The 25,177-nt window shown below is 38.2% G+C and overlaps 9 protein-coding genes across 9 annotated transcripts; 7 read left to right on the top strand and 2 right to left on the bottom strand.

The window, feature by feature from the left end:
* Positions 1-1,744: 1,744 nt before the first annotated feature.
* Positions 1,745-3,781, top strand: BDF20DRAFT_830077 (dihydrolipoyl dehydrogenase; the record flags this gene model as incomplete). Its single annotated transcript, XM_053078362.1, has 6 exons — positions 1,745-1,783; positions 1,887-1,968; positions 2,049-2,125; positions 2,218-2,919; positions 3,086-3,640; positions 3,716-3,781. The coding sequence occupies 6 exons, from the start codon at positions 1,745-1,747 to the stop codon at positions 3,779-3,781; spliced, it is 1,521 nt and encodes a 506-aa protein (XP_052930828.1).
* Positions 3,782-6,268: 2,487 nt separating this feature from the next.
* On the top strand, positions 6,269-8,676 carry BDF20DRAFT_902270 (uncharacterized protein). The gene is made up of 7 exons (XM_053082864.1): positions 6,269-6,531; positions 6,618-6,948; positions 7,029-7,278; positions 7,369-7,501; positions 7,605-7,676; positions 7,756-8,004; positions 8,074-8,676. The coding sequence occupies exons 1-7, from the start codon at positions 6,419-6,421 to the stop codon at positions 8,513-8,515; spliced, it is 1,590 nt and encodes a 529-aa protein (XP_052930827.1). The 5' UTR covers positions 6,269-6,418; the 3' UTR covers positions 8,516-8,676.
* A 769-nt stretch (positions 8,677-9,445) lies between these two features.
* BDF20DRAFT_917852 (protein transporter SEC23) lies at positions 9,446-12,317 on the top strand (the record flags this gene model as incomplete). Its single annotated transcript, XM_053084618.1, has 7 exons — positions 9,446-9,472; positions 9,585-9,766; positions 9,867-10,161; positions 10,237-10,418; positions 10,544-10,847; positions 10,940-12,219; positions 12,293-12,317. 7 exons carry the CDS (start codon positions 9,446-9,448, stop codon positions 12,315-12,317), a joined length of 2,295 nt encoding a protein of 764 aa, XP_052930826.1.
* Positions 12,318-12,629: 312 nt separating this feature from the next.
* BDF20DRAFT_908521 (uncharacterized protein) lies at positions 12,630-13,362 on the bottom strand (the record flags this gene model as incomplete). Its single annotated transcript, XM_053083489.1, has 2 exons — positions 12,630-12,842; positions 12,937-13,362. 2 exons carry the CDS (start codon positions 13,360-13,362, stop codon positions 12,630-12,632), a joined length of 639 nt encoding a protein of 212 aa, XP_052930825.1.
* Positions 13,363-13,774: 412 nt separating this feature from the next.
* Positions 13,775-15,645, top strand: BDF20DRAFT_917850 (uncharacterized protein; the record flags this gene model as incomplete). Its single annotated transcript, XM_053084617.1, has 2 exons — positions 13,775-15,485; positions 15,554-15,645. The coding sequence occupies 2 exons, from the start codon at positions 13,775-13,777 to the stop codon at positions 15,643-15,645; spliced, it is 1,803 nt and encodes a 600-aa protein (XP_052930824.1).
* A 763-nt stretch (positions 15,646-16,408) lies between these two features.
* Positions 16,409-16,826, top strand: BDF20DRAFT_840450 (uncharacterized protein; the record flags this gene model as incomplete). The annotated part of the gene is made up of 3 exons (XM_053079386.1): positions 16,409-16,522; positions 16,555-16,618; positions 16,645-16,826. 3 exons carry the CDS (start codon positions 16,409-16,411, stop codon positions 16,824-16,826), a joined length of 360 nt encoding a protein of 119 aa, XP_052930823.1.
* A 1,838-nt stretch (positions 16,827-18,664) lies between these two features.
* BDF20DRAFT_992172 (uncharacterized protein) lies at positions 18,665-20,064 on the top strand (the record flags this gene model as incomplete). Its single annotated transcript, XM_053085370.1, has 6 exons — positions 18,665-18,873; positions 19,006-19,330; positions 19,385-19,550; positions 19,617-19,705; positions 19,729-19,778; positions 20,032-20,064. The coding sequence occupies exons 1-6, from the start codon at positions 18,808-18,810 to the stop codon at positions 20,062-20,064; spliced, it is 729 nt and encodes a 242-aa protein (XP_052930822.1). The 5' UTR covers positions 18,665-18,807.
* Positions 20,065-20,295: 231 nt separating this feature from the next.
* BDF20DRAFT_830034 (phosphoserine aminotransferase) lies at positions 20,296-21,569 on the bottom strand (the record flags this gene model as incomplete). The annotated part of the gene is made up of 2 exons (XM_053078359.1): positions 20,296-21,433; positions 21,517-21,569. The coding sequence occupies 2 exons, from the start codon at positions 21,567-21,569 to the stop codon at positions 20,296-20,298; spliced, it is 1,191 nt and encodes a 396-aa protein (XP_052930821.1).
* Positions 21,570-22,752: 1,183 nt separating this feature from the next.
* BDF20DRAFT_1005040 (uncharacterized protein) lies at positions 22,753-23,811 on the top strand (the record flags this gene model as incomplete). Its single annotated transcript, XM_053074674.1, has 2 exons — positions 22,753-23,018; positions 23,133-23,811. 2 exons carry the CDS (start codon positions 22,753-22,755, stop codon positions 23,386-23,388), a joined length of 522 nt encoding a protein of 173 aa, XP_052930820.1. The 3' UTR covers positions 23,389-23,811.
* Between the last annotated feature and the right edge of the window lie 1,366 nt (positions 23,812-25,177).

Raw genomic sequence — 25,177 nt, 5'->3', positions numbered from 1 at the left:
TCATGCGTGTTGTTAGACCTAAGGGTCGGTGAGCAGTCTGGATGCTTGCAGACCGACGTGTTGGGGACAATGGTACCAATTTCCTGCATGTTTTGATACTGCAAAGGAAACAAAGAGAAGGGGCAATTTTCATTTTGTGCTTTAAACATGGGCAAGCAACTATCAGAAGTAGCCAACGACTCGTGATTGGCGCTCTGCTTCTGCCCATTTTTGTTCAATAATGATAAAGCAATTACACACATTGACCATCACGTTACAGACTTATTTATCTGTAGAATCTTTAAGTCTCCCGTTGAGGGCAGACAAACACAATCGATGTGGCGCTTTGTGATTGACAGCAAAATGTACTAGGTCTTCTACGACCAGCCCACATCTTTTGAGCAATAGGGTACATCTTTTTAGCCACCATTACGTCACACAATTCCATCAAATACTACAATTTGTGCAATAGAGTATCTGATGGTTTTCTTTCCTTTTGTACGTATTATAAGTATGCCTAGAAAAGTGGCGAATATACATTATCATTCTGATGGATACAATGTTTACAGTATACCGCAATTTCCGATACACATAAGCAATGTTAAGGATACGTACTTGTCGATCTTCTTTTCTTTGATGAGAGCTTCAGCTTGTAATAAAGCTCGGGTCATGTCTTTTGATTCTGCTAAAGAGTATATGATTCTAAAGCAACTTGTAAGAAAGGAAGATAAAGATAGAGTAAAAGAAATGAGAGAGTAGTATATTTGATAACAGTTAGATAGAAAAACAGAAGTGAGGAAAAAGTGGAAGTAGTATAGCTGACAACTTTTCTTAAATCAGATCGCCCATTTTATTCAAGAAAAGTGTGAATCAGAAGCGAAAACACGTTAATGGTCCTAGGATACGTTTTGATTGTTAGTACCTTAACGCAAACATTAGCTAATTTCACTTTAAAAGACCGCTTCATTGTTTTATATGACTATAGAAGCCATTATGTAATTTTTTAGCAGATGATGAATCTAAGCTGACAGAAGCTGTTGTTTATGCTGCGCTACTCAACCTTTTTTTAATTCAACTGAGGAATGCTTTTGGAAGAAGGTAAAGTCAACTTTAAAAAATTCCTCTTCACAAGATGGATACTCCTGCACCTCGCATAATGGATGCTTCAAAAAATAGTTACTAATAAAACTGTCAAGGATGATGAAAAAGCATACAGAACTTTATTGGCTCGTTGGGTCTGAGCAAAAAAGTTAATTTGACATAGATACATGACATGCATGCAGCACAGAATCCTTAGATAATGTTCCAAATCTCCATAATTAAAGTAAGTTGTATACCACAAATGCAGTACTGGCAGACGATGGATTATTTATCGGCTGAAATGCTGCTACTTATAAAACGGTACAAGCTATTGCTTATTGGCTATATTGTTTGATATGGCAATGAGCAAACTTGTCAACTGCTCTAGCAAATTCAGCTCACAAATGTTTGTTATATCAACTTGCAAATCTGCAAAATATTGTAGGTAGGATAAAGCAAGTCTTAAAGAGAAATAAACCGTCTATAAATCGTATAATATAAGTGTTTACATTCAATAATGCACACAGAGCTTTTATGTACGAATATATTCTTAAAGTCTACTCCATTTAGGATTTTCGTGACGTCGAATAAAATCCCGTCGTTGTATTTCCCCAGACAATTTTCCCCACAAAAAGCAAAAAAGCCAACTTTTTTTTCTTTCTTTTCACTGTGAAGAACTAACAGAATGTTCAAATTAGTTGCTACCAAATCTCCATTAGCCAATGTAAGCAGAGCCTTCTTCAGAGAATGTCTTTTTAAAAGCTGGAAGAGACCTTAAATAAAAACCAAAGCGGCAGTATTCATATTAACTTTATTATGTTCTATAGCTTGCTTTACGTAACGCTGCTGTCAAATCAGTTCGTGCACCAGCAGCCACTCAGTTTTATCGTTTCTATAGTACCCCTGCTGGTAAACTATCTGTTGATTTTATTCAGCACTTTTGTAGTTACGTATATTGAATTTTTGTTATTGCCGTGAAATAGACACAGAGTACGATGTTATTGTCATTGGTGGTGGTCCTGGTGGTTACCCCACTGCCATTAAGGCTGCTCAAGAAGGACTCAAGGTACTTGGCTGATTTTTCTTTTTGGAATAATGATGGATGAGGCTCAAAGAAACTAAAAGCGTCATTTTCTTTTTTTTTTTTTTTATTTATAGGTTGCCTGTATAGAAAAGCGTGGTGCCCTCGGTGGTACCTGTCTTAACGTAGGATGTATTCCCTCCAAAGCCATGTTGAACAACTCTCACATCTACCACCAAACAAAACACGGTCTTAAGAGCCGCGGTATTGAAGTTTCTGACGTTCAACTTAATTTACCTCAAATGCACAAGGCGCGTGTGAAGGCTATTACCGGCTTGACAAAGGGTGTTGAATTCCTCTTCAAGAAATATGGTGTTGATTACATTAAGGGTACTGGCTCTTTCAAGACTGCTACTGAAATTGCTGTCGCTGGCCTTGATGGAAGCAACAGTACCTTGAAGGGTAAGAATATTGTCATTGCCACAGGTTCTGAAGTCACTCCTATTCCTGGTATTGAAATTGATGAAAAGAAGATTGTCTCCTCTACCGGTGCTCTTGAGTTGTCTGAAGTGCCCAAGAAGATGGTCGTTATTGGTGCTGGTGTCATTGGTCTTGAATTGGGTTCCGTCTGGTCTCGCTTGGGCGCTGAAGTCACTGTCGTTGAATACTTAGACGCTATTGGTGCTGGTATGGACCCTGAATTGGCTAAAAACTTCCACAAGTTATTGTCCAGACAAGGTCTCAAGTTCAAGTTGAGCACCAAGGTCAACGGTGCTAAGGTTGAAGGTGACGTTGTCAAGGTGGATGTCGAAGCTTCCAAGGGCGGTAAAGCTGAAACTGTAAGTATTTTTTTTTTTTTGCATTTATTTCATTTACTTTTCCAAGGACAACGACATGATGTGTACTCTATTTTGGTATACGGCAAAAAATATTGTGATATAAGCAGGCAAAAAGAGAATGAGAGGAATTGGCATTAACGTATCTATTCATTTGTGCCATGAGTAGCTCGAAGCCGATACCGTTTTGGTGGCTATCGGTCGTCGTCCTTATACCAAGGGCCTTGGTTTAGAAAACGTAGGTGTTGAAGTGGATAACCGTGGTCGTGTTGTCGTCGACTCTGAATTCAAGACCAACGTATCCAACATTCGCTGTATCGGAGATGCCACATTTGGTCCTATGTTGGCTCACAAAGCTGAAGATGAAGGTTTCGCTGTCTCGGAAATGATTGCTACTGGTCACGGTCATGTGAATTATGATGCCATCCCCTCCGTCATTTATACACATCCTGAAGTTGCTTGGGTAGGAAAGAACGAAGCTCAACTTAAAGAAGAAGGCGTCAAGTATAAGACTGGTTCTTATCCTTTCGTTGCCAACTCCCGTGCTCGTACAAATGATGATACCGATGGTTTAGTCAAGGTTATCACAGATGCTGAAACAGACCGTATTTTAGGTGTGCATATCATTGGTCCTAATGCCGGTGAAATGATTGCTGAAGGTGTCCTTGCCATGGAATATGGTGCTTCTGCAGAAGATGTCGGTCGTACATGCCATGCTCATCCTGTAAGTTAGCATCTTTGATATACAGATCTAAAGTGTTTTCATCAGAAAAGCTAACTTTTTTTATTTTGAAAATAGACTCTCTCCGAAGCTTTCCGCGAAGCATGTTTGATTGCTTCCTTCGGTAAAGCCATCAACTTTTAGATATAGAGAATTCCCGAATTGTTGAATCAATTACATATACACACAAAACCACCTTTTCTATTTTTTTTTTTTTGTTTTCGTATAATTATATAAAAAAACCCAAACCATTTCTAATACACGGATGTGCCTTTTTTATTTAATGATTGATTGGTTGCTTTTGCAAGTCAAAAAAGGAACCAATGAGATAGTATCTGCATGATATCTGCAGATTAGATCAAGGGCTACCATTTCCCCTAGTCACTGTCCTGCATAAAGCTCGGTTCAAACTTACGTAATCTCATCACATGCTTTTTGCTGTTCAGCGCTGTATTTGACACTTGACTCATGAATAAGGAGAATTTGATGACAAACTGACATTGATTCATGTCTTTACAGGAAAATATGTATGTTAGTACGCCACTGAAGAGTCTATGATCACAAAGCTTACTTCAACCTGTCTTGGGGGAGAAACGATTTCTGCAAGAATGAGAAATGGCTTTCTGTGCTTGTCAGGTTTTTCTTGTTCTATATATCTTACTGACAAAGGTCTATTGCATGGAAATCCCAGATTTTTCAAAGACTTTCTTTGTTTTCTTCGATATTGGATGCGGCAATAGAGCTATTGGATGACAATCGGGCAATTATTGAAAATATCTGGTTTTGCTTTAAAACTGGGATTTGAAGACCAAAATTATACAGCCAAACAATACTTAAGGTCATTCATTAGCTTCGTCAGTCAAACAATAACTTGGAAAGAGAGTGGATGCCTGATCAGGCTTGAAATATGAACCAAAGGCCAAAACCACTTACAATAACGAACGCATAGCTTTTAAAAAATTATTGAACCTGAAAACTCTTCTTACAATCAGCAGTTAGAGCCAGGCATTTCACCTTTATATTTTCTGTCACTTTGCCCAATTACAAAAGGCCTCAAGCTTCACAGTTGATTCTTGTTGAAAACGACATGCAAGTATTCTTTATTATAACGTTGTCGCACAGTATCAATTCAGAAACACCCATGATTTCACACTAAAGTTTTGCAAACCAAATGTGCAGGCACAGAAAGTGGCTTACATAATGTATTCTTTATAATTGTTTGTTCATCCTCAGTTCAGATTACGAATCCATAAAATTGGTCCTCCACTGGTCTCATCCCTGTGAGTAGAATATATACGTATATAGGCTCGACAATTCTAGTCCCTTGATAGAAAAAGACGGAAGAGTAGACAAAAAGAGCACATACATGAGTTCTTTATACAGAGATGCTGTCATTTTGGGTAAATCTGATGTCAATGTTTTATATCCCTGCTATGTTTCCTCCTTTTTTCTACTCTTCAGGCCTTCTTTTTCGATTCAAGTAGTTTGCACTATTGTTTTTTTTTTTTTTTTTTGAAATACATGTATTTTTTTATAAATTGCGGGAAAATAGACACTAGCATTTGAGGCTTTCACATTTTGGCAAGAGCATTTTCGCCTAGAACCAGATAGCTCCAGCCTACAGTATGGGTACCTATAGCAGAGTTTGATCCTTTGCCATCATTTTTTTTTTTTTTCTTTACTTTATTTATTACCGCCGTTTCCATGTTTCAAAATTGATGGCTTGTAGATCGTATACGGAAAGAATATCAGCTTTCGAAAATACAACGTTTAAATCCGACTGAAAAACGGCTTAGTTCCTCAAAGTCTAGGCTTAATTTAAACACAGTGTACCTTTTGCATGAAGCAAACAGAAGCCTTTTGCTTGCATTTGTTGAACTTTTGCCTTCTAAAGCAAGGGTAACAAAAAAATGAAACTCAACATCAAAAAACTGCATAAACAAATGTAAACCGGGTTCTGCGTTCCTATTTTAAGGACGCACCTGAATGGTAAGTATTCACCATTTTTATTGTTGAAAGACATATTTATAGACTATAGCCTATGCCAAATCACTTGCATATCAACAGCCATAAAGACTCTGATTAGAAGGTTCTTATTTTGATCGCTTTGATTCGCATTCTCTTTAGTTAGACTTGCATAAGGTGAAACAATCTTGAACCCTTTGTCTTTTCTGAGCGGCGATCCCTCACACATTGTTTTTGAAAACAGAAAAAAAAAAAAAAAAAAAAAAAAAAAAAAGAGTTTTTTTTTCCTTAAATAACCTAGTTGAACATTATAAATTTATTGTAAAGCCACTTTCCATTTTTTCAAATCACAAAGGCGCCCTGATTAATTATTATTGTTTAAAGAACGGTTTTCAATAATCAAGGATTTTATGATTCTCTTATTCTAGTTTGTCTTTTTTTTTTTTTTTTTTTTTTGTTCTTTCTTTTTTATTATTTTATCATTTAAAACCAAAGCAACATCCTCTTTTTGTCGCCTTTTCTAATTAACCTAAAAATGTCACATACTATTAACATCAGCAAGAAGTCAGATCATATACCTCAATTCTACTTTCCAAAAAGGACCAACAGATCCGTCTGTACTTTCGACGCCAAAAGTGAAAAATTGTCGCACAACAAGAAAGATGATTTTCTGGTAGTGTGTCACCTCGTATATTGTATTTATTTGCTTAACTGCCTTTGTTCTTACTTTACCTCTCGTCTGCATAACCAAATCAGGACAATATATTTAGGAATGTCTTTGGAAATAGACGTTATCTAGCACGAAATGAGTTTTATATGGTAACAAAAGCTTGCGGTTTGCCTCAGTTTATGAGTCTCGCCTTTTTCAGGGCGATGGATATGTTGAATGACAATCGAAACGATAACCTATCATTTGAGGAGTTCAAAAAGTAAAGAAGAATAGAATGTAAAAAATTACTTTCTTTTAAACTATTTACTTACTCAATTATTATATGTTCTAATCTTTGATGACTAGTGGGTGGAATATTTTGACCCGGGATTGTGCCCATATGGACGAAAACAATGACTTGGAGGAGTTGATTTTTATCATCTTAAAGAAGCCTAACTGCAATTATATGACACCTGATGACATCTATCCATTACTAGAAGATATTGTTTCGAGCCATCCATCGTTGCAGTTTCTTCGCGACAATATGACATTTGAGGATAGATATATTGAAACCGTGATATGCAGAATTTTTTATGATGCACATTGCTTAAATGGAAAACTCAGTTTGAAGAATTTTCGAAAAAGTCAGTTCCCTTCCATCTTATTGAACTTGACGCCTACTATGGATTTATATACGGTAATGTGTTTACAGTTTCCTTTTCTATGTCCTGTTTCACCGGGACTGATGGTCATCTCCTTCTCTCATTCTGCTTCTAGGTCGATAATGTCCTGTCGTATCAGCAATTCTATGTCTTATACTACAAGCTTTGGGCATTAGATACAGATCATGACTTGGCCATCAGTGAAACAGACCTTTATAATTACAATATGGGCACTTTATCGTCATTGTCTGTAAAGAGAATCATGGACATTGGGCGTGTATTCGTTTTTGACAATCCAGCTTGCAACCATGTCTCATCCAACCATGATCAGCAACAAAAAACGCTAAGTTATTTCGACTTTATATGTAAGTATCTTGGTTCTTTCACTATTGTCATGATCACAGTGGTTAGAAACTCATTATTCTCTTGCATCATCATGCATTTCTACCTTGTAGGGTTTTTACTGTCGGAAGTGGACAAAAGTACACCGATGGCAATTGAATATTGGTTTCGTTGCTTAGATATGGATAATGACGGCGTCATCACTTCATATGAATTGAGCCAATTTTGGCATGACCAAGATATAAAGTATGTCGGCGTTGATTTTTGTTTTTTCAAAGCTCGCTTTATGCTAATACTTTTTTTTTTTTTTTTTTTTTTTTTCCTTCTTTTTTCACAAATCACTCATCAGACAGCAACAATTCTGCGATAATATGACGCCGGACGATGATTACATCCATTTCGATGATATAATGCGTCAGATGTGAGTAGTTGTAGGCAGCAGACTAGCTAAAACTGGTTCCAAGACTAACGGTTATTATCTTATTCTCTGTTTGATTCAGGAATGATCTGATTCAGCCCAGAATACCTGGTCAGTTTGACCTACGAGACCTTAAGAAGAACGGGTTTTTAGCGGAGCGATTTTTCGACACATTTATCAATTTTGATCGTTTGCGGGTGCATGATTCACGACAAGAAGGGTCAGTTCGACAAAAGGAGGCTTACCTCGCTAATTTAATGAAAGACAGAGGGCTACCTAATAGTTTTGAACCTACTATTCTCAGTGATGACTTGGGATTTCCAGTTTTATGGTACTTATTCTCAGCTGTTCATAACTGAAGGATATCATCATACTTAACAGAAAGTTATCTTCTTTATAGTAATTGGAGCGATTACGCAAGCATTGAATATCAGCGTATTATTGTGGACGAAAGTTATGTCAACTCTTACGAGGAAGAGGAAGAGGATTTATCAGATCAACATTACAGTACAACAATTGAACAGCCAAACTATTATTGTAGCGATCACGGTGTAGACAATGCCAAGTATGCGAACAATGATGACGATGACAGTGTCGCTGATAACAACAGTGACGACTATCCAACATCCCTAAGTTCATCCCCAACGCTATCCGGTAGTGATAGTAACGATGACAAATTGATACCGAATGATATTGTTACAGCTGCCTTTACAAATATGAGCCTTTCTTCGGCTACCACTATCTCTTGCAGACCGTCGTCATCCGAGCAGCAGCTTGTTACGGACAATGATGAATATATTACTGCTCATATTACTACAAAAGTACCTCTAACAAACGTATAGATACTTAATTTATTCCTCCTACGTACAGTTTAATACCCATACCCCATGTTTTATTGTTGATTCATGATCAAAAAGCTCTCAAGTCAATCCTTAATTTATCGTTTTTTCCCTTATAGTTCTCTCGTAATAAAACTTGCTCATACCAGTCATTCATTTCCCGATTGTATAGCACTCATACTTCTTCCATTACCACTCATTTGTTATACCGTATTCAATAGATAATACTCTTGGATTATTGCATAAGAGTGGAAATGAGAAATCAGCGACAAATCCTCATACATAGAGATGATAAAAGCCCTGCAACTTGGGCCTACCTGAGACAATGTCATATATGAAAATTTAAGGGAATATAAATACAAGAATTTTACAGAATGGAGTCAAATAACTTTATGCATAACAATGTAAATATGTAAATGTATTCTAATTCAGCTATGAACAATCTTGCTGGCCCATAATTTCTATATGTCAAAAGACAGAAAATTCAAGTGAGTGTTTTCAATTATACTGAGAACGACTGAACGAAGGATGAGCGACAAACGCGCTCTTTTACGAGGGCAAAGCAGTCAGTGCATAAGACTCTTTTCTTCGCTATCAGGATCATCTTACGCTGTCTTTTCTCTAATAAAATCAATTTACCGAACATCGAACAATTTGAAGGAATAGATTCATTATTCTAGAATGTAGAGACGAGCAGGCAGTAGCGATACCATCCACCATATTATTTAGAACCGTAAAGTCATTATGGAGAAAATAAATAGAAAAAACTGAATTTCCCCAATGTGCTTCATTTTTGTGACCGTACGGTATTACATAATTAGAGCTCCTGTCAGCCAACGGCAAACGGCTACTTGCTTTCTGTTGCACTTTTCTGTTGTTGGTCTTCTTCTTTTTAAAACAACGAATATTTCACAACCTTCCCTATATTGACGGATGAATTTTGACGAGATTGAAGAACAAGTAAGCCTTCAAAAATAACTCCAAATGCCATCTTGTTCCTTTCAATAGAAGCTATTTCAGGAACTCAACTCTTCTTCCATGATGCACCATCTTTTTTTTTAACCAACAACAGGACGGTATCCGTTTCTCGTGGAATGCATGGCCATCTTCACGTTCAGAGGCTACAAAAGCTGTTGTACCCATTGCCTGTCTCTACACACCTTTGAAAGAACGCGAAGACTTTCAAGAAAGTCCTATCTGGTATGAACCAGTGACTTGTAAGGCACCTTGTAGAGCCATCTTGAATCCCTACTGGTAAAAAAGTCGAAAAATGCCAACCATCACGACCTACTATGCACAAGTGGATATAGATTAACCTTTCTCTTTATTGTTTTACTCTTCATCGCTTATTCAGTCAAATTGATGTTCGTGGTAAACTCTGGATTTGTCCTTTCTGTCTCCAAAGAAATGCTCTTCCTCCTCATTACAAAGATATTTCCAACACCAACCTTCCTGCTGAACTGCTACCCAAGTACACTACTATTGAATACAATCTGAATCGTGTTGCTCAAATTCCACCCATCTTTTTATTCGTTGTCGATACTTGCCTCGAAGAAGATGACCTTAAGGCTCTCAAAGAATCCTTAATTGTCAGCTTGAGTTTATTGCCCGAATATGCTTGGGTTGGTTTGATTACTTTTGGCACCATGGTAAATGCGATAGATATGTCATAAGAAAAGCACAGCTCCCATTTGAACCAACCCTCTCTTTCCCTATCTTTATAGACTCAAGTTCATGAGTTGGGCTTTGCTGATTGTCCCAAGTCGTTTGTTTTCAGAGGTACCAAAGAATACACTGCAAAGCAAATTCAAGAAATGTTGGGTTTGACCAATAATAGTGCTCGTCCCACCGGTCAACAACCCAACCGTCCCGGTCAACCTCCCCAAATGACGATGGCTGCCAACAGGTAAAAAAAATAATAATAGATATACATGTGGGATATTGAAAAAAAAAAAGGTGTTGCTAAGGAAAGAAAATAACCCTACTGGAGTGTGCCGGAGGCTAAACCTACAGTTTTTCTGTGAAAAATAGATTCTTACTTCCTGTAAAGGATTGTGAATTTGTGTTGACCTCAATTTTGGAAAATCTTCAACGTGATCCTTGGCCCGTTGCTGATGATAAGCGACCTGAAAGAAGTACGGGTGTGGCCATGAGTGTAGCTGTTGGTCTTTTGGAAACAACTTTCCCTAATACAGGTGCTCGTATGATGCTCTTCAGTGGTGGTGCTGCCACTGAAGGTCCTGGTATGGTTGTGAGTAGTGAATTGAGAGAACCCATCCGTTCTCATCATGATATCGAAAAGGAATCGGCCAAGCACTATAAGAAGGCAACCAAGGTAAATAATTGGTTTCTACGTACTCTCGTTGAACAGCAAATAAGGATAGAATTGAGGGGCTACTTTCTAACGCTACCTTTTTTTGACGCTAGTTCTATGAAGCACTTGCCAAGAGAGCTGCTCATAATGGACATACGATTGATATCTTCGCTGGTTGTCTTGATCAAATTGGTTTATTGGAAATGAGATCCATGGTCAATAGCACGGGTGGTTTCATGATCTTGTCCGATTCTTTCAATACAGCCATTTTCAAACAGAGTTTCCAACGCATATTCCAAAAAGACAGTCAGGGACATTTACAAATGGGTTTCAATGCTACCATGGATGTTCAAACCACGAGAGAATTGAAGGTATGCGGTTTAATCGGTCATGCTGTTTCTGCCAATAAGAAGACACCGTATGTAGGCGAGACAGAGATCGGTATTGGTAATACATCCGCTTGGAAGATGTGCAGTTTGAATCATGAGACGACCAATGCTGTTTACTTTGAAGTCGTGAATCAACCTTCGGCACCTTTCCAGCCTGGATCACGTGGCTTGATTCAGTTTGTCACTCACTACCAACATTCAAGCGGCCAATTCCGTCTTCGTGTTACCACTGTCGCTCGTAATTTTGCTGAAGGACAAAGTCCTGAGATCGCCAATTCATTTGATCAAGAAACAGCTGCTGTGTTGATGTCGCGTATCGCTGTGTTTAAGGGAGAAATCGATGATGGACCCGATGTATTGCGTTGGTTGGATCGTATGTTGATTCGTCTTTGCCAACGTTTCGCTGATTATCGCAAGGACGACCCTCATTCTTTCAGATTATCAGAAAACTTTTCCATTTATCCTCAATTCATGTTCCATTTGAGACGTTCTCAATTCTTGCAGGTGTTCAATAACTCACCTGATGAAACAGCCTTCTACCGTCATACACTGAATCGCGAAAACGTGGATTCATCGCTTATTATGATCCAGCCTACTCTTACATCTTACAGTTTCGATGCTCCTCCTCAACCTGTCTTACTTGATTCCGTTTCCATCAAGCCTGATGCTATCTTGTTACTGGACACTTTCTTCCATATCTTGATTTTCCATGGCGAGACCATTGCTCAATGGCGTGATGCTGGTTACCAAGACCAAGAAGGCTATGAGAACTTTAAACAGCTTTTGGAAGCTCCCGTGTTGGATGCTCAAGATCTTCTGATGGAAAGATTCCCTATTCCTCGTTATATTGTTTGCGACCAAGGTGGCTCTCAAGCTCGTTTCTTACTTTCCAAACTAAATCCCTCTACTACTCATACCTCAGGCAGCCCTTATAGCGCACCAGGTGGTGCTGTTGTTCTTACAGATGATGTCAGCTTACAAGTCTTTATGGAGCATTTGAAGAAGTAAGTTCATTTACAGATTTTATAAGGTTAAAAAATTGGATGAACTAATCATTGCATTATTCATTTATCTTAGGTTGGCTGTTGCTGGTGCTTCGTAATTATTAACCCCCCAATAATTCAATTATAGCTGTCGTCCATTGTTGCATACAATTTATCTTTTTAAAATTTTCGAAACATTTTTAATACACAAAAAAATAAATAAAAAGAATCTCCCTCCACAAGAGTGTACATACACATTCGTCATGAAAATGTTGAAACTGAACCTCTGCCAAAACTAGCACATAGGTGGCAAAGCATCTCAATCTATTATACATAGGAATGAAATGTAGAAATACAACAAAGGCTTCAAAAGTAGATGTATTAAATATGCATATATAATAATATATGTTACATAATAAACAGAGATATCGTTAAACAATGACAAAAGCTACCAATAGAGCGGTAGTAAAGAGGAAAAAGCTGCCAAAGTGGACAGAAGGCATGGCATCCGATTGTGCAGTTGCACTAGCAGAAGGAGAAGAACCACTTGAAGAGGGAGAGGAAGAGCTTGCAGAACCGTCAGCATTGGTACACATGCTATTGTTCCAGTTCTTTGGATTGTCTACGAAGGTAACGTCGGCGCACTTTTATCATGCAAGTGTAGAAAAGTTATGGCATGAGTGCTTGAAGATAAATTACCATTTTCAACTTTTTCGAAAATAGCGATAAAATAGTTACCTGGTATAGCTCGCCGTCACCACCATTATAGATAATTTGAATGGTACCGTTCGTGCCAGCCTTAATGGCAGAGTTCTTGTTTAGATCAAGTGATAGACAAGCAGCTTGAGGATAATTGCGAGAGCCATTGGCGACGGCGACTGCTTGACTGGTATTGGCAAAGTCGGCCGTGGAGGGATTATTGTTTACAAGAACATTCACAACATAAGAGTAAGAGGTATGGCCTGAATTGATTTCGATAAAGGCATCTTTCAAAGGGACTTCTGCACGTGCTGCACTCACAGTGTCAAAGCCGCCGCAGGGTGCGGTAGGCTCTTTGTTCTCATCGAAACCACGAGAGCCGGGATACGTTACTTGAAAGTGAGCTAAAGCACTTTGTACAGATAGCAAGGCTGCTAATAGAAAGACAACGTTAAAGCGAGACATTTCTATGCTGTAAAAAATTGATTAGTAATGTGTACGGGAAGTAGAAGAAAAAAGAAAAGAAAAGAGTCAATTCGAAAGCCCAACACCGATGATGATATAAAAAAGGGGTACATGCCTACAAATCAAATCGCGTCCTTTTTCCCTTTTATTTTGTAACCCCCACATTCTGAGAGAATTTAGCTCTTAGAAGCGGGTTGATTGGACCACCTTTCTATCAGAAACCAGTCCGTTGAAGGGCCCTTTTTCCCCAGATCCATTTCCAGAAACAACCGACTTATTCTTCGCTCTACTTTTTACCGTTTGGCATTCATTCTATAACTCTCCTTTTTTTTGACCTATTAGAGGCAAATTAAAAAGCATTAAATACAAAAACATAACTCTGTAAATGGAAAACCATCTGAATTAGCCCATCATGGATATGAGTCATATGGATATGAATTCACAAGCAACGCCTCCCAACATCAATGAGCCATATGCCAAGACACTCATAACAATTATAACAGCTGTGATTGCTTTTCTCACCTTACGGCATGTTGTGAGAGCTCTTTATAAAATTGCAAACTCGATATCCAGCTTGAAAAAGATCCATCATTCATTCATACCAGCTGCACGCTATTATCAGCGGATAGAGACACTCGTTGTCAATCGATTCGGCTACAAAGCAACGGCTTATGGACCTCCTCTGGGTGCATTATTACTCATCCTCGCACTTGCTTCAGCTATTTTACCGCTTCTTTTAATTAACGTTGACCTGAAATTGAACTCAAACCGTGCAGGCTTTCTAGCACTTGCTTTAGTACCGTTTCTTCTTTCGTCCACCGGTAAGAACTCTGCGCTGTCGCTATTGACAGGTATTTCGCCTCTAAAGCTCAATTTCCTCCATCGTATCTTGGGATGGGCGCTATTTATATGCGCTACAGTTCATATGGCATTTATGATACATGCCTGGAGCAAGTTTCCAACATTTTTGCAATCTGAACTACAACTTCCAAAAGTACAATATGGACTAGCGGGTTATGGATGTCTTTGCGTAGTTATTGCGGGCAGTTTATGGCCGGTACGAGTATTCTGCTATGAAGCGTTTTTGATGACTCATCTACTGGGATTTGCATTTATTGGTTTGATAGCGGTCCATACACCCTATGCTATGCGGTATTTTTTCACGGGTATCGTCTGTTATGGATTGAATGTGGTGGCTGTTTGGTTTGTCAAGTCTTATATTGCGACTGCTCGATTCGAAGTTTTGCCTGGAGGATGTACAAAAGTGTTTATTCGATTAGCCAGCCCTATTAAACAACATCAAGTAGGACAATATATCATGTTGTGCATACCTGCTATTTCACCATTTCAATGGCATCCTTTTACAATTACAAATGTTCACGTCAGCGAACAGCAGCCAATTGGTTCAGCTTTCCAAAACACTTTGGAGGTTTGCGTTTGTGTTAGAGGCAACTATACCCGTAAGCTGTATAATATTGTCAGCAATCACAAAAGTCAGGAAATGCGTGTCTTTGTGAGTGGACCTTTCGGTAGCAGTGGAATTGAACCCCGAAAGCTATTGGAACGATCTACATCGATCATTATTGCATCAGGCGGTGCAGGTATCACTTTTGGTATGCGGTTGTTACGCGAATTGATGGATGCATTAGCGGCAGACGAAGACACGAAAGTTGAATCACGTCTATTGGCAGGCCAGCAATGGTGCAAAACGGAAGATATATATTTTTACTGGTCAGTGCGGCGACCAATAGAACTATCTTGGTTCCGAACCGAGTTGGAACAAATAAATCACTATGCACATCATCAAAAAAACATGCAGCATCAGTTTCCCAGAGTGCATGTAAAATTTTATATCACTTCAGCATCAAATACGACTACAGGCGATTCCCCGTCTTCGTTGGTAACAATTCCTCAATCCACAACAGCGGTTACTCCTTCTGTGTCATCAGGTATTATCAATGAAGACATTGGAACGGATGAAATTGAAATGCTTTATTTCAGCAGCAACAATGAAAATGCACAACAGAGTAATTATTCAAAAAGTATAGACACAATTGTTGGTCAGCGTATACAAGCTAAAGATATACTTGAGCATGCTCACGACGATACTGCATCTCTGTTCGGTACGGCCTTTTACGCATTTTTATGTTTCATCCTACAGGGAAATCTTACTTTTTTCTTTCTATTGTAGTTTGTGGGCCTAAACAGTTTAATTCTATGATTTCAAATGCAGTTGCGATACATTCATCCGCAGTATCGCTTCACTGTGAAAAATTTGAATGATGATAAACATACCATCTCAGAGTACCGTTTTTAAATGAATCACATCCCTTTTTATCGCTAAATATCATCCATTTCTATGACTTTTTTAAGGTCTTTATCATTTCGTGCCCAAGCATAAATCTTTTCCTCTTTCTAATAGATATATAGATTCAATATAAGCCAATATTAGGAAACTAACCTCGTTAAACCTGTTAATGAAATCTGAGATTGTTGCCGGCAAATGCAGGTCTTCCTTCTCGAGGTTTTGTCCATATTTATTCAATTTCGCTTCATCAATCAATTGAAGAATGGGATTTCTTTTGTTCATTGTGTCTACCACTTCTGACATACTTGGTCTAAATAAAATATCTCAAGATTTGGTTGCATACTACGACAAGCCCCATAAAAGTTTCCATTCGATATGCTACTCTAAGTACTGTTGCTCAGCATCATACACATTCTCTTCTGCTTGCCATTTGCCAAGAACGATCAAGTGGAGCGTAATTACCAGTTTTTCACAGTGTTACCAACAATTAGAAGAAGCTTCCTTCCCAACAGCCTTCTAATGTATCATAGACTTTCTCAACCATACAAACGCTGAAGGCTTCCATATTTTGCACGTCTTTGAAAAAATTTCTGCCTGCCAGGGAAACTGGTGGAAATTCAGGCTTCTGTTGCAAAGTATTGAAGATGAGCTTGAATTCAATCATAAGAGGTTGCGCCAGTTCGAAAGTAATGCATTGGTTTCATCTATATCAAGTTTTGTAGGATTGGCACAGCAATCATGATGAGGCTTGGAGAGAACTCCTTCGATCGCCTTTATTTCACTGTGGAAAGCATTGGTAGCCAAGGATTCACCCTTAGCTATAATGGCTATCGACCTAAAATCAAGGATAAAGTAATATATTTTCATCAATCTTTACAGTTTAGTGTGTTGTGAATGACTATTTGATAGTTCGATCTTACAGCTTCTCTAAAAGGCTTGAGTTTTTTGGTGAGAACAACGATATCACTATTTAGTAAACAATCCCATCGTCAACATTATGATCATGCTTATTGTGATCAAGGTTATAGTTGGCATATTGGGAATCGTCACCAGAAGGAAGTATCAACGTCATTCTTGTGAGTCTCAACAGCCAAAACACCGACTAAGTGGTGTAGATAGAGAAATGGATAAGAATGGTTATTATCTACCTCAATAAACATTGTGATAACAATTGCATCAAAAGTCATTCTACCTGGGAAAAGAACACATAATGCTATCATAAGAATAAAGATACCACGCATTTTTGTATGTGGTGAGAGGGTTTCTTCCAATAGTTAGAGTGGAGTGTTTAAGCTTTGGAGTTTTTAGATAACAGATCTTGGTACTATGAACAAAGAGAAATAGAATTGTGTATATTATTTTTTTTTTTTTTTGGTTGATCTGCAAATCTCTATTTTATTCTGATCTCGACACCAAAATAGGTCCACAAGAGAAGTTGTGGATGTATAAAGCGTACGTTTAGAACAAGGGAAAGTACATGGTTCCCTTTTTCGGCACGTATCTCTTCCACATACTGAAATTCTTTTCTGTGGCTTCTAAGAATATATGTTATGGAAAAAGTTGAAAAACTTCCTGACCTACAAAGGGGATCAAAAAAAAAAAAAAGGAAAGGAGAACTACAGCTTCGCGAGTGGTCAGTCACATTCATATAATTTCCTTACTCGTCTGTTTTTGCTGATATAGATGTTGAAAAGTATAACATATAGCGTTTGAAATGATGATATAGCTAGGTGGCAGTTCTATGGCTGTGTTGCCTTTTTAAAACTGTTCAATGGATTTTTGATACGGGCGTTTCGTCACCCTCCACAATAATGCACGTCTCTTGGGATACGTTGTATTTATTTACTAATATAAACACGAATTAGACACATCCTCAAATACGAGACACGTTATTACGATCATAGAATTAAAATAAGACCTGTACAAGTGATCTTGTGCTTTAGAAAGCCGCATATATAATGCTGCATTCTTGCTGGTTGAGAATTTCAGGAACGAGTATTTGTTTTAAATTCTTTTTCTTTATTCTCTTTTTTTAATAAAAATATTCAGTTTGCTATGAACGCTTCGCTTTCTCATCTTCAGTGTATAATAAAGGACTAAACGAAACTTATTTCGCCTTACAGTTTCTATATCAATTTATAAGTCGCGTTTACTAAATAATAGAACAACTACAAATACCACATAACCGCCTTATTGTTGACATTGTTTCCGCAATCAATGCGAGCCCTAAACTAGTCAGACTTCAACTTTGAATAGTGGTCTCCGTAATACAAGGCCTTTCACTTCTCTCTTTGTACGTCACTCAACACGAAGAATGGACACGGAAAAAGAAGATCCAGAACCTAATATTGAAAAACAACAGATGTAAATACTTGGAATATTTTCAAACAATAGCAGTTCCAGTTTGTCTGTCTAACTACTTCATCTAAATCTAAGCTAATGCCCCCATTGTAAAAAAACATTCGCGAGACGAATAAGGGGAACTTCCTGTTCCACATTGACGTAGAGCACAAACAGGAAGGGAAAAAAAAAAAAGAAAGATGAGACATACCGTTAATAACTGGTCTAAGATGAAGAAAAACTAGAACAAAAGGAGGGATCGGCTCGTTTATGTACGAGCCATAAATTTCGCTGCTTTGGTGTTGCCACAAAGTAGTACGTTTGTAACAAACGATTAATACTGTACGCAAGCATCAAAGATGTTTGCTTTCGCGGAGTCACCCATCAAGAAATTAACAGTGAATTAAAAATACTCACATTATTCTAATTCACCAAATTGTGGCAATAAATAGAACTTTAACCATTTCTTGCTCTTTCTGCCCTTTTTATACATCAACAAAAGTAGCTGAAAGTAGATCTTGAGTGACAGAGAAGATACGAACCTTCTCTTTCGAACGGTCTAACTCCACACTGTCTCTTAAGACTAACAGTCAAAGCTGAGTTTTGAAGGGCCAGGCAAGAATTTTATGCAAAGTTGTGGATCGAGAATTCAGGGGGGCAAACTGGCTACTTCTAATAAAACATTGATACGGGGATTTAAAATATTTCTACTGATATCTAAAGACATCAATGATCGCTCAGTTGTATTTATATCGCCAACCTCTGCTAACCGCACAGTTAGAAACTGTCTTTACTTGATGTCAAAGATACAAAATTTACATTGTTTAATATTATTGCCATTGCTGGCATCAAATATAGACAATGTAAGCTTTTTGCCGAACCTTTTCTGAAAACTTGCATTGACTGTCGCGTAAGCATTAGAAGATTAAAGGGGAAAAAAATATTCCAGCCTTCAAACTATCAGGAACCATTTCCATTAACTCGTGAAATAACAGTTCTCGGTGGGATTTAATGAACAAGGTTGTAAACATCGCAGGCAGCAAGTACTTGCGGCGTTTATTTCACGTCTTTTGGATTTTCACGTCTATGAACTAGGCAGAATATATACGGTAAGCCAAGATTACGGAGCCAAACATTCAAAGAATGAGTTGCCTTCAGCTTACACTCGAAAAAATGTTTACTGGATGACAAGTTTGAATGCTGCGGCTTCCTTTATTTTGACAGGTTGTGAGCAGGTTCAACTTGGCGAGAAGTTCCAACATTATCATTTAATAAGTAATGAAGCAGTTTACCATTTTCAAGACCCTATGCTACGCAGTGGTAGGTCCTGAAAATGCGCTTTATGCTCAACTGCATCTCTTTGATGGATAACAGGATATTCTCATATATCTGACGTGTCAAAAGATGGTCATGCGCATTTTACTAGGATCTCTCAACATCATTCACTTTACATGCATGAATCCAAACCTACACAGCGTGCATTTTTACCCACTACTGTTTCCATAAAAGAAAAAAGAGTTTCCCATTATTTTCCTCGGTGGTAGATTGCATCAACAATACTTGGCTGATAGCGAAGGCAGTATGCGAACAAAATAAGTTAAATTAGCTACAGAATCACCCAGCGGACCTATGTGCCGATATATACAATGGATGTCATTCGCCAACGTGATATTGATTTGCATCCTAATTTTACAAGTAGTTTTGTTGGCGGGGTCTAGCTCTATGGCAAAGCATTATCAAGATGCGATGGCACTGGTTCGCAAATAAGGTAAATCTTTCTTATTCATGACTTTCAACCACTCATCTACAACGGGAAGAAACGAAACGTGAGTTATTCCGATAGCAAACTGCTGTTGATCGTCCAGATCTAGTGGCACGCCTATTTGATATGAAAGTCAACCAACTACTTGGCAAATGTCAATCACAAAACCATGTTTGGGAAGTATCAGGGCTCAGGACGAACCATTGAAAACCAAAAACGTGGGGGGTTACCACATCTTTCTATTCTATTATCCTTACAGCCGAATGACGCACGAGCTTTCAACTATGTATAATTTTACTTTATCTATTATTTCTCAACTTTTATATTTTCATACCAAGCACACAATGTGACAATAAACACAAGCAATATATAAATAGACAAAACAGGTATGACGTCTATGACTATTTTGTTGAGCGGGAAAAAACAACAGTATAACCTTACATTCATGTATACAGAAGAACCCCTTCAGAAGGATGTTCTCCAACCTATTGGTTTAATACATGTTCGCTATTATTCAACAACATTATGGAGAATGCTTCTTTTCGAATTCGATCATATATTCAATTAATCTATCGACATCATCTTCCGGCATGGCATTATAAATCGAAGCTCGAATACCACCTACAGAGCGGTGACCTTTTAGTTGATGCATGTGTAACTTTTCAGCACCGGCGAGGAATTCCTTCTCCAAATCCTCTGTCGGTAATCTAAACACGACGTTCATGTGGCTCCGACAGTGGGGATCGACGGGTGATTTATACAGCTTGGATTGATCAATCAATTCATACAGTTTTCGTGCTTTGCTATTATTCGCCTGTTCTATACCCTTCAAGCCACCTTTCTCCTCAATGAGCCATTCTAATGTAAGTCCAACCATATAAATCGCAAACGTAGGTGGCGTATTGTACATGGAGTTATTATCAGCGGCCGTTTTGAAATCCAGCATCAAAGGACGTACGGGACCCACATTGACATCCACCAGCATATCATTACGCACGACGACAATGGTGACACCTGCAGGGCCTAAATTCTTTTGCGCGCCACCGTACACGACAGCATACTTGGGCACATGGATGGGTCTTGACAGGAAATTACTGGATACATCGGCTACTAAAGGTACCGTCTCATTCACTTTGGGTACAAACGGGAATTCAACGCCATGAATCGTTTCATTGTCACAATAATACACATAAGCGACATGGTGTTTCGTGGGATCTGTCAGGTTCCATTCTGAGGGGGGTGGAATAGTACCAAATTTGCCATATTTCTGCTTTACATCAATGACACGGTTGACGCGGATAGGATTGCTTTGCACGGCGGGCGCTAATCGTTCCGCTTCTTGTACTGCTTTGTTGGACCAGGCACCTGTGACGAAATAGTCCACGACAATCTCTTCCTTCTCTTTACCCAATTTTATCAATTCATCTTGCTTCTTTGCCACCAAATTCAAAAAAATGGCAGCAAATTGCGTTGTGGCACCACCTTGCATAAATAAGATACTGTAGTCGGATGGAATATCCATAAGCTTTGCGAGATTATCCTTGGTCTTTTGAAGGATGGCACCAAAAGGCTTGGAACGATGAGACAATTCCATGACTGACATACCCGTACCATTGATATCTAAAAATTCCTTTTGTGCTTTCTTCAAGACAGATTCTGGGCTATGTTCATAAAAGGGCCATTCATGTCAGTTCTCCATTATAGATCACATGATGTGTGGAATAACCTCTCCTTCCTATCTTACATTTTGGCAGGACCTGCACCAAAATTAAGTACATGGTTTGAAGTATTCGACATGGCCAATTTCTTTGAGACGAATAGAGATAGAGTAGGAAAGAGTGGAAAAAAGGAAAGATAAGGCTAGTCCTATTACTCACATTTTCTCGTTGTCGCACTTTGAAAACGAAAAAAAATGATGCCGCATATGATTCATGAAAATCTTACATCCGTACGTTTTGATCGTATGTACAGAAATGTCGCGTCAAGCTTATTCACTACTATTCAATGGGGTGGGGGCGGGGTGGTGTTGCAGCTGTAAATAACCCTCACAACGTCTTATAGATTAGCAAGAAGAGCCTTTCAGCATCTTCATCGACGATATGTGCAGGAAGAGGGTCTTTGTTGAGGACAAGTTCTCTTTTGACAAAACTCTTTTCGAAGCGAGACCAGACCTGTTCAGTAGGGTTTAGTTTGACAAGTAGAAATAGTTATATCCACATCGTCTTGTAACTCAAGAGACGCATGTATGCGCAGATAGATGAAAATTCACGCAGACTTGCGAGAAATCACTCTTTTCTGCGTGGTGTAACAGATAGTTTCACACAGATTTGCTTCATGATAACCATTTTGATGCACTGTATTTCTGATGCTGCCTTCACGAATGACCAAGCTTATAGTCATGACTTTAATCAGTCATCCCAAATGTTCAATGACAAAGTCTCAGAAGAGAACAACGTACAGTGACTCACAAAAGTATTACCATGTTTTCAAGTATTGTAATTTTGCGACTTTTTAACGCATTCTTTTCCTTAAGTACATACTTGGGCACTGTTTTTTTTTTTCATTGATATGGAAAGTAGTCATTCTAAGCTATTCAGTGATATAGCTTGCGTTAGGATTCATATACATTGGCTTGAGCACATTCGACATTCTAATCGCTCCTTTCGACATTTGCAAAGTAAAACAAATTCAGATGCTGAAATGATGAATGTTCACAGACCATTTCTTCCCCCAGGATTCTTCGAGAGTTTCAGCAATCTGCTTGTGGTCAATTTCATTGTTGAGTATCACGTTTTATCAAACTTGTACCTTTTTTGCTTTTCGTTTCATTACATTACCTTACCCATTCAGAAAAACCGCGACATTAGATAAATCTCAACGTGCGTCCCATACCTTATGATAAAAAAAATATATTGGTACCCTTGCACCCACAACGGTTGTCAATGATAGACAATCACGTTATTTCAAGACTTATGTGGTTATGAACGGCATAATTGAGATATCGGACAAATCAGAAGACTCGCAACTTTCTACGATCAAAGACAGTATTGACGAAATAATAGAACTCTTACCAAAGTATCATACGCCAATGAGTGCTCCATCCGAACTTGATGTCTTTGAAAGGATAATAAAGGGCCAAGTAATCCGTCAAAACGATAGCTCCAAGTATTTCAAAAAATGCTTGGAGAAAGTGAAGATCGTCATGACCCATGATAAACTGGAAATCATCAAGATTTATACCCATTTGTTCTCAAACTACGCCCGATTCTCACAAGTATCTTTTCAAACCAAAGTTCAAACAGCTATCAGAAGGAGATCACATTATAAAAATTTGATCCCCTTTCATTGAAACTATGTTAGATCCCTTGATGATATTTCACCCATCATTTCTCATTGGGGAGATACCACCTCCGAACAAGTCAAAGATGATGGTAAAACAATTAGAATGGATTTGAGATGGATAGCTTGTGAAACGCCAATTGAACAAAACAAGATATTCGATACTGCTGTTGCTGAGCTTGCGCCAAAGGTTTTAAAGTCTAAATATTACAACGATCAATTGAAAACCGTATTAGCAAGCAAAAGCGCAGTTAAATGGCTTGTTAAAGAACAATGATGATTTGGACGACGTAACTCTGAAAGGTTATGCAATTCCATTGATGACAATATTGGGACTAGAATGCGAAATATACACCCTTAGATTTATAGCAAATGGTGTATATGTAGTTGACGTAGTACACACAACGGTTTTTCAGTCGTCGCCAAAGTGTTGAGAGACGATGGTTTGAATAATCTTATAGAAGGCCTTTACCTAGTCAAGACATTATGCATGAAGGTTATTGAAGCTAAGAACAAGAAGAGCAAGAACGTAAGAAAGAAAAGCCACAAAAGCTAAAAGGCTTTCATAGGTCGTGGAAGAAAAAGTAGTTCCAATGAAACTTGACTGGCCAAGAGACTTGTGGTGTCCTCCATTATACGATCTGAATTGTTAATGATTCTGTTTCAATAAAATGTCAATAAAATGAATACAAGTTTAAGCCAAAAGTTAGCTTCGTCTTTATTAAATGGGAATTTCATACCACATCAAATTCATGATGGATAATATAACCAAGGCCTGATGCCAGGAAAGTAGTAGCCCTTTCGGAAACTGTACTAGAGTCTTCATATATTGGCACCCGCTATGCCTCAATTACTCGTTGTCAATCAGGAAACTACAAGAACTGCAAAATAGCCACTACAGCGTTTAGAATGCCGCAAATGACCCATAGCTAGACCTACACCTGAAGTATGTTCAACACTGACGGCTTTGTTTACTAATACTTATTTCTCAAGGTCAATCACTTTAATAATATGTTTACACGTTTATGTTTTTGCTTAACAAATTTTTCCTGTCTCTCATAGTCAATGTCGCCGATGATAGGTAGAAAATTCTCACTCATCAAGGGTTAAAAAAGACTACTAACTCAAAAACGTAAACCCGAAAGCGATCTAATATCAAAGGCAATGCTTGCCACTAAAGATTTATGAACTTGATTTTGGCGTCCAACATCGGTAACCATTGTACTATAAAGTGTCCTATCATTAGAGTGGCATTCGTATTCATTTATTATCACTCGGGATCCATGCCAAGAATCTATATGCGCCACACTCCTGTGCAGCCCCTGCCGATATGATTTACCACCCATCTTTACAGAGGTCGAAAATGTTTGTTGAAGATTTTATGAAATCGACTGCAGAAGATTTCACAAATGATCATCATGATATTAAAAAAGGTGAGTTTTTCAAACAATGACCGTGCCCGAACTGGGCACAGCAACATCTTATTTTGACACACATCATCAACAATTGCAAGCCATTTTCACAAGTGTCTTGCTTGATCCAAATGATTGCGCTGGCTTATGTATTCATAAAGCAACAATGTTCTCTTCTTGGTTTTTTCACATACACGGACAACCCAATAGGTAAAGTTGGCTCTATGTCACAGCGAAACAAACAGTCGATCATGAAATACGTATTTCATGAAGGCCTAAATGAAGAATCATAAAAACGCATAGCTTGAAAAAAATAGTTCGATAAAGGACGTGCCAGTAGACACTACAAAAGCTACAGGGTGCTAGAACACTCCATCTCTTATCATCAAGTGAAGAACTTCCAAGTCAAGAATATCAATATCCAGCCGTCGAACTGCTTTTCCATGTATACATGAATATAAGTGTTGGGAACGACTAAAGATCTGTATATGTACGAATGTTATCAAGTAGTTAGCTTTTTTAGCAAGAAAATTTGGATCATTTTATGGATGAAGAGTTAATGAAGGGTCTAAATCTTTGTTATAGGCGTCAATGTTTTGACCATTTTGGAAAAATTAAAAAAAAGTCACTCGTTGGGCCCTCTAAGATTTATAC

The sequence above is a fragment of the Mycotypha africana genome (assembly GCF_025528875.1).
Source record: "Mycotypha africana strain NRRL 2978 chromosome Unknown BDF20scaffold_18, whole genome shotgun sequence".
In the NCBI taxonomy this organism is placed as follows: Eukaryota; Fungi; Mucoromycota; class Mucoromycetes; order Mucorales; family Mycotyphaceae; genus Mycotypha; species Mycotypha africana.
This window is presented reverse-complemented; position numbering and strand designations above follow the sequence as displayed.